Source organism: Microcebus murinus, chromosome 1 (assembly GCF_040939455.1).
Source record: "Microcebus murinus isolate Inina chromosome 1, M.murinus_Inina_mat1.0, whole genome shotgun sequence".
Lineage (NCBI taxonomy): Eukaryota > Metazoa > Chordata > Mammalia > Primates > Cheirogaleidae > Microcebus > Microcebus murinus.
Window position 1 is genome coordinate 50,135,550 of NC_134104.1, and position 15,498 is coordinate 50,151,047.

At 33.8% G+C, this 15,498-nt stretch overlaps 1 protein-coding gene across 2 annotated transcripts in view; it reads left to right on the forward strand.

Annotated features, from left to right (window-relative positions):
- ALCAM (activated leukocyte cell adhesion molecule) overlaps positions 1-15,498 on the forward strand; it is a 183,270-nt gene that overhangs the window by 123,440 nt on the left and 44,332 nt on the right. For both annotated transcript variants that reach the window (XM_012777170.2, XM_012777171.2), the window contains exon 2: positions 13,574-13,674. In XM_012777170.2, coding sequence (XP_012632624.2) covers positions 13,574-13,674 — 101 coding nt within the window. The remainder of the gene's footprint in view (positions 1-13,573; positions 13,675-15,498) is intronic.

The window sequence follows — 15,498 nt, forward strand, 5'->3', positions numbered from 1 at the left end:
GTATGTGTGTACATGCACACTCAGATATCTCCTTGAGTACAGATTTCCTTTCTTTGGGGTATATAACCAGAAGTGGGATTGCTGGATCATATGCTAGTTTAATTTTTAACATTTTGAGGGATCTTCATACTGGTTTTCATAATGGCTCTACCAATTATTCTCACCAAAAATGTACAAGGATTTCCTTTTCTACACATTCTCGCCAACACTTGTATCTTATTTTTTTGATAAGAGCCATTCTAACAGAAGCGAAGTGATAGTTTATTGTGGTTTTGATTTACATTTCCCAGATGTCATGTTGAAACACCTTTTCATCTACCTGTTGGCTAATTGTCTTCTTTGGAAAAATGTCTATTCAGGTTCTTTGACCATTTTTTAATCTGCCTTTTTCTCTTTTGTTATTAAATTGTATGACTTCTTTATTTATTTTAGATATTAACTATTAACCCTTACCAGATATATGGTTTGCAAATATTTTCTCCCAATCCATAGGCTGCCTTTCATTTTGTCGGTGATTTCCTTTGCTGTATAGAAACTTTTATTTTGGTGTAGTCCTACTTGTTTGGTTTTGTTTTTGTTGCCTGTACTTTTGGTGTCGTATCCAAAAAATCATTGCCAAGATGGATGTCAAAGAGCTATTGCTCTATATTTTCTTCTATGAGTTTTATAGTTTCAGGTCTTACATTTAAGCCTTTTGTTCATTTGGAATAAATTTTTTTGTGTATCTAGTTTTTTATTTTTAATTCAGGTAACCTTTTACTAAATCAAAGTGGTGGTATTTTTAACTACATCTATACTGAAATCCTAATTTCCTGGAATTTGATAGTCTACTAATGTCAGAGGGTCAATACAATTATGTTCTGCTTAATTTCCCTCAGGTGTTAATCAGGCTCCTCTGAGAAGCAGATGTCAAAATGGATTTAGCATGCAAAGATTATATTAAGGGAAACACATACTTGAGAAAGAAACAAGGAGGGAGATGGAGGGCTGGGAAAATTATCAGACTGCAAAGTAAATATGATCCCAAGTGAAAGTAAATATGATCCCAACCAGCAAGAAGGTTGAATCAACGCATCCTAGACTGTCATGCAGTGTAACAAAGTTTTGTCAGGTGTTCTAGAGCCACAGTCTGCCTTCATAGGAGTCCCTTGTCTGTAAGAAACTTGCCTGCTTAAGGATCCCTGTTGCATTCAGTTATTAGCTGAAGACAGCTGGTGAAAAGTGTGACCCTAGCACAATCCTGGTGATAGAATATAGCAGTTGAGTCCTTGGTAAGTTATGTTCCCAGCAGTTGAGGGTCTGTAAGGTGCATTTTCATGTCCACTACACATCACAAAGATGTCTATTTTTCCTAAATAATAAGCAAGGGAGATGAAGTATTTATTTAACTGATGCTTTATTAAGGATGTGAAGATGTGAAGCATAGGTAGGTGAGATATGATGCAAAGGTTAACAAACATGGAAAACCGAGTGCAGGCACATTCTCAGGAGAGGCGTTCATGTATCGTGTTTAATAACACTACCCACATGCTCAAGCGTAATCAGAGTCTATAGAACAGCCATTTTCCTCACTCTGTAAGAACTTGTTTTCCTCAGTGTTTTTGTTTTACCACCTTGTCCAGGATAGCTCATCTTCCAAAAATTCTTCTAGAGAGGGGGTCATTAAACCATTGCCTAAATTATAGCATAAATGTGAGACATTTTAAAATTATAATTGGCCTCTGGGGCTATAAGATGAAGTTTTCAAAGAGTTAAAATCTTTGGAAGGAAAAGTTTCAAACCTGGAGACAACTTCAGGTGCAGGTTTTATATCCTTAGAAATGATAAAACTACTTTTCAATACGGCTTCCTATATTTCTCATCTCTACTCATTACCTTCCTAAATTATCTTGTTCTTTTTCCCACCTTGCCTCCCACTCATCAATTAAGAATAATGACTGACAGAAAAAATGGCACACATGAAAAGTTATTGTTAAAATATTAATAGATGTCAGTATGTCTCTTTAAGTTCGTGTGTTTCAGAGTTATTGTCCTGGGCTCCCACTGTGGGCCATCTACAATGGTGTGGGTGTCCAGATTTCTTAAGGCAGAAAAAGGATTTCATCTTCATATAATAGATTATGCTGATTTTCCAAGTGTGTGAAACTGTTTTATTTTTAAATTTTATCTTTCCTGTGTTTTTAATCTCTTTCAAAAATTTATCTTGGGCCAGGTGCAGTGGTTCACACCTGTAATCCTAGCATTCGAGGAGGCCGAGGTGGGAAGATTGCTTGAGCTCAGGAGTTCAAGACTACCCTGAGCAAGAGCAAGTCTCCGTCTCTACCAAAAATAGAAAAAAATTGGCCAGAAATGGTAGCGCATGACTGTAGTCCCAGCTACTCGGGAGGCTGAGGCAGGAGGATTGCTTGAGCCCAGGAGTTTGAGGTTGCAGTGAGCTATAATGATGCCACTGCATTCTACCCTGGGTGACAGAACAAAACCCTGTCACCCCACCCCCACCCCACCCCCCAAATTATCTTGGATAAACGTCCCTCTCTCTCCTGTTATCTCAAAGCTAGAAAACTAGATCTTATAATAAGCTGACTTCAGTTCTTAAAGAAAGGGAAAAATACCATAGAAAGCCATAATTTTCTTCCTATGACCTAAACTTATATTGCAACCCCTCCAGGGAGCTGTCAATTAAAAGCATGGAATTTACACAAATCTAAGTCTCGGAAATCAGCCAGCAATCTGCACCAAATATGTGGAAAAACCTATTAAATAGCTTTTTAACCTTTATTACTTACCATGTTTGATTGTACAAATCTATAGCCTCAGGAGACATAGGCAATACTAATTGGAATTCATGTGAAGAAAAAAGCAAAAAGCTGTTTCAACTGATATAAACATTTCTCAGTATCAAGTTAGATACTTAATGTGGAATATACCAGAAGCTAGCATACTGGACAAGATCTCTCAACCAATACAGAAGCAGAATCTACTTCTATGCTCATTTAGTGGCCCTAATAATTCATTTGTTATCTCTGGTAATTCATTACCTCAATTATAACATAAAAATTTCTGAGTCTGTAATTCTAATGCCATTGAATATTACTTTAAAAGCTAAAGCAATACAAATAGTGCAAGCTGTTATTAACAGATGCTTTCCGGGTAAACAATGATGATCTTATTGGCTAAAAATCTTTGTGATATATTTTTTCTAAAGCATTTTGATGAGAAATATTAAAACTATTAGAAATTTTTTGTTTTGGAATTTGAGAGTATTATCAATGACAGCTTTGATTTTCTCAAATCAAGAGATCTTTGTGTTGTCATGACATTAAACAATTTGCAGAAAACAAATTTAATAATGTCACAGTAAGTAAGAACTCTGTCTGAAGATTGACTCTAGTCTAGATTCCAAAAGTTCCCATTACTTCAGATGATTCAATTAAGGTCTTTTGTGAAGCATTATGCCTGCTTTCCTGTTGATAATGTTCTCATGAATATAGTACGTTCTTCTCCTTGCTAAAATAATTGAATTGTATTCACAAATTCAATACAACTTACGTGGCAAAATGCACAGGAAAGTGTAATTTTTCTTCATTTAAATAGAACTGATACTCTTAAATAGTTAAACCTGGACTTTCATGCTCAGAAAATGTTCAGAACAATGGAGCCGAAATGTATTCATCTTTCCTTTGCATTACTTTATCCTGGAGGAATGTTCAAATATTAGTTTCTTTCAGCTACTTCTTCGGTTAAGCTAATTGCCAAACAAAGTGCTCAGGATCTGGATACAGACAATGTAAGAACTAATTGGAGAAATTAAATCAGGGGAGAAGGGAGCAGAAGAAAAATCATACTTTGCTGATTATTTTATTATATTGACTAATTGAGTGGAAGATTTTTCTTATATGAGCACCTTGAAGACACAGCCTCAAGTCCTTGATAATTAAGACAAGTATGATAGTAGAAATTAGTCAATTTTATGAACTTCATTAACATAAATTATTAATTGCTTAAATGTTTTAAAATTTTATAATGAGCAAAATATATAGTATAAATAAAAACATGCTTAAAAACATTTTTCCTATTTAGTCTTCTTCACTATGAAAATCTAAAATAAAATACATACTATTATTCTTCTTAGATTAAAAAAATCTAGATTTCTTGGTTCAGTTTATCTTCCCCCCACACACATAGAGCATGAGGTGTTTTAAGTCTTTCTTTTTAAATTTGTCACCACTTAGACCTGTGCTTTGGCATGTTGGCAAAGACCCCATAATCTTGTCAAAACTCATCACTTAGGAATGTTGCCTTGGTAACACAGGGGTCCCATTGTGGGGCAAATATGTGGGAATCTCAGTCTCTTCAGGAAAAAGAATGTGAGGATAGTTGCCAAAGAAACTCTAAAACCCAGTGCTTTAGTAACATTCTAAATGTAAGTCTAGATCTGTGTGCTTTTTTTGCATATATATTATATTTCATTAAAACATTTTTTACATTTTTAAAGCAAAAAAGTAGCTTTCTGAGGGGACAATTTTAAGATACAGGAATTTCTAATCTAAATGTACAGGAATTTAGATTAGAAAATCTAATCTCTTCCCACCTGTAGCTGTATTCCCTACAATTTTAAAGAATAACATATTGTTTTCTGTAATGTTAAATGCAGAGAAATGAGGTGTGCTAGTTGATCTTTTAGAGCTTTCTCAATGTAGTACCAGGGGGCTTTAGTTCACTCATGATCATTGAGCTACTGCAACCTTGCTGGTGCTACAAAGAATTTCAAAATGAGTAAAATGTAGGTCTTTCCCTCAAATAGCTTGCAGAATAGTGGATGAACTAAACTGATAATTTCTCCCTCTTTAAAAAAGAAATTAAACTTTTAAATACATGAATAAATATATCTTTCTAGAATTTCAACTCCTCAAGAGCAGTTTTTTTCTTTTGTCACCATTGCATTGCTCACCCTACAACATCACGTAGCCCAGAGTAGACACTCAGTAGTCAGCAAATAAAGGAATGAATGACTGATACAATTTTTAAATGCCAAAATATATCTTTTAAAAAATAAAAACAATATATTGTCTTACACTTTTTTCCAATGACTTTTTAAAGAGGATTGTGTGGATATACACTCTACTTTAGTATTAACTGTGTGAATGAACAGTTAGGTTCCTCCAATTTTTCAGTATTCAAAATAACACCATCTTGGTCATGCTGGAAACTCAGACTTGTGGGGGGAGAGGGGGAAAGGGCATTTATTGAAACCTTAAAATCTGTACCCCATAATATGCCGAAATAAAAAAAAATAACACCATCTTATCTTTGTATATAATCATTTGTGCACATATGCAAAAGCTTTTGTAGAATAGATTCCCAGTGGTGATATTGCTTGATTAGAGAATGCTATTAGCATTTTAAAAGCTGATACCAACAAATTATGCTTCCATAAGTTCTATTCAATCTACATTGAACCTTAAATTTTTATTTTTTATTTAAGGTCACCTTTGACAATCTGATGAAATCTTTAAATCCTCTGTCTATAAAAAACAAACCTTTCAGTAAACCACAATTTTTAAATTTAATTTTATAGGACTCCATAAATGCCTTAAAGTTCATTGATGTATCCCAAGTTAAGAAATTCTAATAAGAGCAATAGAATTTGCATATTTTCTGATTTAAAATTCATGAGGCACCTCTCAAAAATAAAATTAAGGGTTCATAACTTAAATCAATTCTATTGCTTTTTGATCATTTCTAGAAAGATTTTTGCTTATAATTTTTAAGTGGCCCCCAAAGGGTGCTATTGTTGATAATGAAAGTAAAGAGATCTAACATTTTATGAGAGAAATTTTATGTGCATGAACAAATGTGGGAAAACTGCCAGTCTTAGGACATGATGCTCATGAAGATCAAAGATCTGCTCTGTAGAAAATATTATAATAAAAAAATGAGTTTTCCCTAAGAGACAAAAGCAAACATCACTCAGTGCCTCTCGTGCACTCTGCGTGTAAGGTAGTCCATATCTTCCCATCTATAGAAAGCTTAATTCAGCCTTCAAGTCAAATGAAATTTCCTCCAAGTAGCCTTTACTAATATCCTCAGTCTCATTGCTGGAATTCTTTTCTATGCTATACCACAACAGTTAGTTTACCCATTAAGTACCTTATACTAATTCTATTTTGTTCTTTAAAGAAAAAGCCTTGATATTGTATTTATATATTTTCCCCACAAAGCACACTTAAAACTTTGCCTATAGTAGGTGTTCAATAAATACTCAATACACATATTTTCCTGGTTAGAGCTGGAACCCATACTATTAAGTGAAGTTTCCCAAGAATGGAAAAACAAGCACCACATATACTCACCAGCAAATTGGTATTAACTGAGCAGCACCTAAGTGGACACGTAGGTACCACAGTAATAGGGTATTGGGTAGAGGGGAGGGGAGCGGGTATATACATATATAATGAGTGAGAAGTGCACCATCTGGGGGATGGTCATGCTGGAGACTCAGACTTGTGGGGGGAGTGGGGGAATGGGCATTTATTGAAACCTTGAAATCTGTACCCCCATAATATGCCGGAAAAAAAAAATACTCAATACATGATTGAATGCAAAACTACACGATTTTTGAGAGAGACATTAAAGGATATACAGAAATTCAGCCAAAGTGAATGGGCCCCAGGAACTATACAATCTGATAAAAGGCTAATAACCAGAATCTACAAGAATATCAACTGAATCAGCAATAAAATATGAAACAACCCCATCAAAAAGTGGGCAAAAGACATGAACAGCAGCTAGACTAATGGCAAATAAACATACAAAAAAAAATGCTCAAGTCTCTAATCATCAGGGAAATGCAAGACAAAAGCACAATGAGTTATCACCTCACTCAAGTGAGAATGGCTTTTATCCAAAGATCCCAAAACAACAGATGTTGGAATGGATGGGGAGAGCAAAGAACACATATACATTGCGGGCGGGACTGAAAACTAGTACAACCTTTGTGGAAAGTAGTATGGACATACCTCAAAGACCTTAAAGTAGACCTACCCTTTGATTCAGCACCCCCATTACTGAGTATTTGCCCAAAGGAAAAAAAGGCATTTTATAAAAAAAGACACTTGTACCCAAATGTTTACAGCAGCCCGATTCACAATTGCTAAGATGTGGAAACAACCCACATGCCTATTAATACATGAGTGGATCAATAAAATGTGGTATATATATACCATGGAGTATTACTCAGCCATAAAAAATGGTGAACTAATACCTTTTGTAACAACCTGTATGGAACTGGAAACCATCCTTTTAAGAGAAGTATTGCAAGAATGGAAAAGCAAACACCTCATGTACCTAAATTGGAACTATTGATCGACATTCATGTGTACAAAATTCAAGGGAAGTATTAAAATTCAAGGGAAATCAAGCAGGTGGGAGCAGGGAGGAGAGGATGGGTAAATTCATACCTAATGGGAAGAATGCACACTAGCTGGATGATGGACATACTTATAACTTTGACTAAAACTGTACAAAAGTAATTCATATAACCAAAATGTTTGTACCTCATAATATTTTGAATTTTTTTAGAAAATGAGGTGAGATGGGATAAAGCATAAACCAATTGGGAGAAATTCTGACTTATCCAGCTTCATAGATCATTGCATAGTTGGAGTATAATGAACTATGAGGCAATGGTAAATTATAAAGTTAATTTTCAGCACAGCAATGTAAATACTGATTCTGTATTTTGTAAACTTTATTACTTGTATAGGTCTTTCTGTAACATAATATGGATTATAACATTGACCTATAGTCTAATGAAAAGATAAATATTTAGAACATTATGAAATACCAAATTTTAAAGTGAAATAGAGTACATATCTTAAGACATATTCCTGGCTACTAGCAGTAGTTTATAATTTAGTGAGGTGGACATTTTCCATAAAAAAAGATTATTCCAATGGCCCAACCATTTATCTAGAATGTGTAATGTAATGCACTTATGAAATTGTAGGAAGAGAAAAGAATTGTAGGAAAGACAAAAAATTGTAGGAAAGAGAAAGAAAGAATTACTATTTTTCTTCTTTGTAGGCATTACTCAATTATACCTACATTATAATATATGACATTTGTGAAAGTTAATGCAGAAAGTGAATTTTAAATAAACTACTTCAGATGCACCAAAGACCCAACCTGGCCACCAAGTGCCCAAGTTTGTTGAAGGAAAATTAATGAAGAAAAGAGGGAAAGAAACAGACTCTTCTCTTTGTTTTGCAAAATGACAGTAGCTTTCATCAGATGTCTCCTGCTGTCTACCATCCATTCCAAATTGCTTAGCAATCACACCACCTCTACTTCACACACACAGGCAAAGAGCTGACTATATATCTCAGGACCTTGACGAAAATCTTAAACTCTTGTTTATGGAATAAAGTATGGGAGGCATTGTGAGATAAGATAACTCTGTGTGATTCAATCATAAAATGTCAGGCTTGGAAGGCACTTTAAAGACACATATTTCACTCTCTCAGTAGAATTATGATATTTTATCATATTAAATAAAGTGTATGTAATATGAGGGCTTAGAAATTTTAGTATACATACTTACATAGAATGTATAATTTGTCCTTTATTGTGGTACATAAAGTACATTTGCTAAAACAAAATACCTTTGTCATTTTTGTAAAGAGATTGGGAATCCAATTCCTAAAGTCAAGAATCATTCCCCCTATTGTGGTTTAATATACAATGTTTCTGTAAGAGAAATAAATTTGGTAATAACCGGGTGTTAGGTACCATTTTTTCCTCTATCCCTCTGCTTGTATTCAGTGATTAGTCTTAAACTATGATTCAATCTTGCTTAAAATCCTTTATTGGAAATCACAGTTTTATTGACTAAAAGAAGCCAAGAGTTGAAGGTTTAAACCATTTGATTCTCAACTGGACATGGTTGGGGTGATGCAATTTTATCTCCCAAGGGACATGTGTCATGTCTGGAGACTTTTTGGTTGCCAGAACAGGGGGAAGAGTGGTGCTTTCATCTAATGGGTAGAGACAGGGATGCTGCTACACATCCTGTAATACACAGAACAGCCCTCTTACAATAAAGATTTATTCGCCCAATGCGTCCATAGTGACCAGGTTGAGAAACACTGCTGTGAACTGATATTACATATTTCAGTTAGAGTTTTACATCTCCTAATTCATTAATGAGGCAAATAGGAGTATTAATATGTTTATCTTTCAAATTCAGTCAAATAAATTTGAAAATAATTTTAAATTTCTCATTTATACCTACCTCCTCCCCAAGAGTTCATTTGTTCAAATAAAACTCTCTAAAACTTTGTGAAACTGTAATATCATAAGCTCTGACTCCTTTGTAGTTGCAATTAAACCTTTTATGGCACCGAGCAGAACTACAGAGCTCAAAAGGGTTTTTAAGGATAATAATACTACTAAAGTATTAGTGCAATAAATAACAATCATGCTAAATTACGACACCTAAAAGTAGACTCTAATTCTCATTCTATGTTCTATACTTTTTGCTCTTCTTCTGCTTGAAATTTGGTAGCAGAGTCTGAACTTTAACCTACCCCAATTCATATGTCCATATGTCAGCGATGCAAAGAGAATGATTCCTCTGAACTTGAAAATTATTAATAGTTCATATAGAAAAAGAATTCATCAACAATATGACCAAAATCACCTTTTTAAAATTAGAAATAAAAACTATTTTCCTAACATCAAAATTGTACCTGAGTCTCTTTTCAGAGCCTCTTTGAAATCATTTGCTATAAAAAATGCCTGCGTATAACTAGCTTGTATTTTATGGTGGTCTGAGTCTGTATGTCAGAATTACTCTGCCAAGATATTGTTCTTATCCTGTGTTTACCCCACTGTATTTCCATTTACTTCATCTATGTAGCCTTTCTATTTCCATTGCTTTTTACCTTTGTTTAATAACCCTTTATTTTTAAAATCCTTAAATAATCTCATATTGCTTCTCATGTATGACACATTTTATACCTTATTTTATGTCAGGACATTGTGATAGCAGCAGTAATAATAAGTCATAAAAATGTCTTAAATTTATAGAACACATTTAATACAGAAGGTTCTAGCCCAATTGAAAGTTTCTTACAACCTGTGCTTATACACAGAAACATAACACATATACACATACCACACACACATTTGGTCTACATTTCACATTTAGCCACTTTGAGGAAGGACATTATAGGCATTCTATATTTGCAATAGTGCAATAATCTGTAAGCTACAAAACCATGAATAATTTAACCAACTAATATTACAGTGAGAAAATTGCAGGGGAATTCCAGTAAGCTGAACTCAATTTTCAGACTTGCCAATTCAAAAATAAAAGAGCTTTTTCTCCTATGAAAAGTATAAACAGAATCATTTGGATTGACAGGTACTTTGGGTCTCTTTGGCTCTTCATCTCAAAGATTAAGGTATATTTAGAAATTAGATGTAATTCGTTACCAAATCATGGTAGTCTTTGTAGCCACTTTATCCCTAGGGTATTAGAAATGTTAGCTGCTCCACAGATGCAAGATGCCAGTCCTTCTACCAGATAAACTTGGTAGTCAGCATACACTTACCAGAAGAGGGAAATGAATAATTAGGGCAAACTTGAAATTGATTCTAAAATAAGTACAATTATGTCTTCTAACGCCATCCAACTTATTATCATCCATTCTGCCCTAGGCCGGTGGAACAGTGTTCATGTACCTAACTGTTGGCTTTTTACCTACTGCCCTCATTCTTGTCAGGTGTCTTTTTTCCCTTGTATTTGTTCTACCCTTCAGAGTTCCATCCTGACTGATTTTGGATTTGGAGCTGTCATTAAAAGACACAGTCCATGAATTTTCAAATACTAAAAAAAAAACAACTTTTGCTTTATGATCATCACAAGTAAGGGAAGGGGGCATTTCATAGTATCATTTGCAAATCAGGGAGAAAAAGTAATCTTTAATTTCTCTTAAAGGTAAGGGCAGGGGAAAATGATCGCTTCTAGTTCCATCAGTGAACTCCTGTGTTTGCTTTTTATTTGTTTCTCCTCAAGACAGAGACTATGGTCCAAAAACAAAATCCAATTTTTCTGCACACCCAGGATAATATACGACAGCCTTTAGAGTATATGGTAAAATTGAGACTTCTCAAAGTTCCAATGTTGTCAACTCATCTCTGATTGTCAAATATGTTATTATAATTTGATAACCAAAATCCGAGAGACTCCATAGCATTTAAATGAGAAATCATTTTATTAGATGCCCATTAAATGCTAAGCATTGTTCCTGGAGATACAAAGATAAAAATATATATGGTCCCCTCCCTGTTATAATTATGCTTTCATCATACACTATGTACTTGAAATTCATACAGCTTTAAAACCTGTTATAAAATTTGATGTATATATAGCACATTAAAGTTCTATAGTGAAGAGAAAAGAAAAACTGATTTGTGAGAAAGGGCAAAGCATTAAATTTTTTGGAAAAGGAATTTTTTAAATTTCCCTTTACCTGGCAAAAGATTCACCTCATTGGTGCATAAGCTGTGTAAACGTTTTTTACCCCTTGGCCAACCATGGAAGAATTGTCAGTTGTCAAAGGAAGGTTTATTTTAAAATGATAGGAGACAATTAGAGGTGCATGTCCTGCCGTAATTTAAGGTATAGAGATGGATCATCTCAAAATTATTACATATTCAAGTTCCTCGCTATAAAAGATGAAAAAACAAGATATGAAATCACAAAGTGATTTCCTTGGCTGGGCAGAGCTGCACCTGTGTAGTGTATGAATGAGTTTCAAAATACATGGTAGAAATTCCATATATGGGAGCCAAATATCACAGAAAACAAGCACTGTAATGTGCAATAGAGCAATTTCCTAAACGTTATTAGTTTGCATGTCTGCAATCACATGTCTAGATCCCCATTATTTTTATTTTAACAAGGCTGAAGAGGAAAAATTTGTTCATTTAGAGTATTATGCTTTTCGATGGCTTGAAGTTAAAAGGGATTATAGTTGCAGAATGGAGAACACAAGAAAATTTAAAGATTATTGAGGTAACTTTTTGTTATGGTACTGAACATCTGATAAGCAATTTTAAGTAATCCTCATGTCCCAAAGAGCAAGTAAAAACACATTCTCATTTCTTATATATTGTATTCTGTATCTTAACAATCTTAAAATACTAAAAATTAGTTATTAGGCTGCATATTTATGTGGAAATGTGTATTCTCTGTTATGTTTTTGTTCATTGGGGTAAAATTTAAAGGAGTTTCCTCAATTGATAGCATTTTAAAATGGGAATTTTATTACTTTTTTTTTACCAAAGTTAATGATTTTTATCCCTATATGAAATTTTGTATATGCTATGATTGATGGATAACAATGAAAAATGACATCAACCCAGTCCTGTTTCTTCAGCAAGTCATAAAATGGTTTTATTTATGTGTTGCAGATTGCCTTAGTTTTACATTTTAGCACCACCTGGTGGACAAAATATCATGCTGTTTTTTTTTCTTTACTGTTTAAAACAGCCCCTACCCACTCTGTATCCAATTATGACATATCTTAGTAGATATTTAATTGTAAAAGTTCTAAAGTTCAAGGATTATTGCAAACAAAATAAGGTTTAAAAATCTGAGATATTTTCTGAGTAATAATGCCAACTTAAATGCCTGAGGTTTTTTAAACTCTCATGAATACACACAGATTTGAATGGCATTTTATATTCATATGCAAAAAATGATTTTTTCCACATTTTAATTATTTATCATGTATATTTTTTCAACAAATAAATAAATAAGACCAAGAAGTTTTTTGTACTCTATTAACAAATTGTGGTTTATATTATATTTTCTCTCCAAAATGCAGGTAATCACATTGTAAACAACACTTTATGAAGAATGTTCATACTGTAAATTCTTATCCTGTTGACATTTTGTGCAAAATTAAAATTAGTATTTTAACTTATACTACTATAAAATAAACCACTTCGATGTTCCTCTTCCCCTTGTAAATAAAATTCAATTATGGTCTAATGTATATTAGTTCTCAGTTTTTAATAGTTTTTAAAATTTTCCAGAAGATAAATTTGATAATATTTTCAAATGAAAAATACATATATATTTAGAGCTAGCCTTGAGAATTTTAAACATACTAATCTTTGTATAGTTCCACATTTCTATGAAATATAGTGAAAAAGGTAATCAACCCTCAGATTTCACTATGCTCTTTTGGAATACACTACCTATCTATTCCCTGGTAAAATTAGGGGGGGTCTATAAATTTGAATTGTGTGCTATTTAAAGACTTAGTAGCTATATAAGATCTGTTAATATTTAAATAGAAAATATATTCTAGTCTCATATTTTTTGTGCATCATTTAAAATGAAACTAGAATGGATAGCTTTTATTAAGACATGCATCTTGAATTTAAGTTATTTACTTTGTCACTTTAAGAAAACACTTAAAATTCTCTCTCTCTCTCTCTCTCTCTCTCTCTTTCTCTCTCTCTCTCTCTCCTCTCTTCTTTTTCCTTTTATCTAAAGGCCTCGGATTGTACACAGTAAATTCAGCATATGGAGATACCATTATTATGCCTTGCAGACTCGATGTACCTCAGAATCTCATGTTTGGCAAATGGAAATATGTAAGTTTGACCTACCTTGGACTTGGTTAATTGCCTCTGGTTTTTTAAATAAAATTCTTTCTGTAAGTAAATGTGAATTTCAAATTAACTTAATGGCAATAGTGAACTGTGGGTACAAATGTAGGAAGGTAAAATTAATGTGTCGAATATGTCAAAAAATAATTCACGTCTTACATAACAAATGCTATTTTAAAATACGGCCAACAAACACGTAATTCTTAGATCATATTAGTCTGAAAGATTCAACCTTAAGTGTTAGAGGTAGAGAAAAAGGCACAGCTCCAGAATATATTCAGTGAATTATAGGACAAAGCTCAGTGGAAGATGACAACCTTTCTCCACTTACTCAGGTTTTCTGTTTGATGTGGCTATTGTAAAGGCAAGATATATCAGTAGCCAGAGCCCTCATATAGTCATTGGGAATTCGTCATCACCATTACAAGCTTGCTTGTGGTGTTTGGCCTTGAAACTATGTTGATGTTGTAGGACTTTTTAAAATATTTAATATTGTCAATTTTATCCACATTTCTTGCAGATAGCAAAATCATATTTTTCTCAGGTGTGGAGGTGCAGGTGGGTCTGGAATAGAGGGTAGAGATCCTGGTAGCTGCATGTGGAATGACTAGGTATCTTTGCCTGATAAAGTGTCTTAGTTTAATTACCAAAATTAATGAAAAGTATCTGTGGTACAATGTCCCCATGCTGGACTACAGGAAACTAATGGCAGTTTGCAAGCTTCAATAGATATACGTTTCCCTGGACACAATAGCAAAGTTTCTCTAGATCCTTGAAATGTTAAAAAAAGATATTTACAGAGGGAAAGAATTTGGTGGTCAAATAATTTATGAAAAGTTTCTTTATTGTAACACTTCTCAGAGCCTTTTATATTTTAAGATGCATTATGAATTATCCGAGGGCCATAGTTTGATTCATTTCTTAGGTGTATTTGGCCACACAACTTTTTTCCTCAAATATCTCCAAAAACAAACATTCTGAAGAATGCACTCTAAGAAATGTGCTTTAACCTGCATTCAAGGGGTGGTCTAACATAATCTTCTAAAATGCGGGTTCCGAAGTCAGGCCAACAGGTTCAACCATATACTCATTGTGGGATTCTGCGCACATGATCTAACCCTTATTTCCTCATCTATGCAATGAGATAATTATATTCTCCTCATGGTGTTGTTGTGAGGGTTACATAAAGTAATTCATATCAAAGTACTTACCTAGTACTTGCCATGTGGTAGTGGCTTGACAAAGTAAGTTATTATGTCTGCAAGGCTTTAAACTCCTAACCACACTATTCTTGTGTGACTGGAAAATGAAAGGAAAGGAAGGTAGGCAAAGCAGCACAGCACTCTCCTGTTATCCAGTTCCCTGAAGGTAATTTTGAACTAGTTCCAGTTTTCTGTAAACGTGGAAATCTGAAGTTAAGACTTATGAGGAAGAAGTCTACTAGCACTCCCAACATTCCAAGGGCCTGGAAGATTACCACATAATTCGCCTGTTGAATCAAATTTCCTGCCAAAGCAAATGGAATCAAGTGGCAAAAAAAACTCTTGCAATCATAGAAAATTCTAACTATAACCCAGAGAGTAATTTTCACGTAAGCTGAACTGGCACAGTGGTACTGGAGACCAAACAAAAATGACAATTTTCAAATTGACTGTTAGGCAGAAAGCTTCAGCAATACATCGATGAGATATGTACGTGCTCTCAAGTCAGGCTTGATTTGTAGAAAGAGTATACATGCTTTAATGTAATGTAATCACCTGAAAGACAAGGCGAAGGTTTGGAAAAAAATAAAAGGAAGCAAACAGGAAG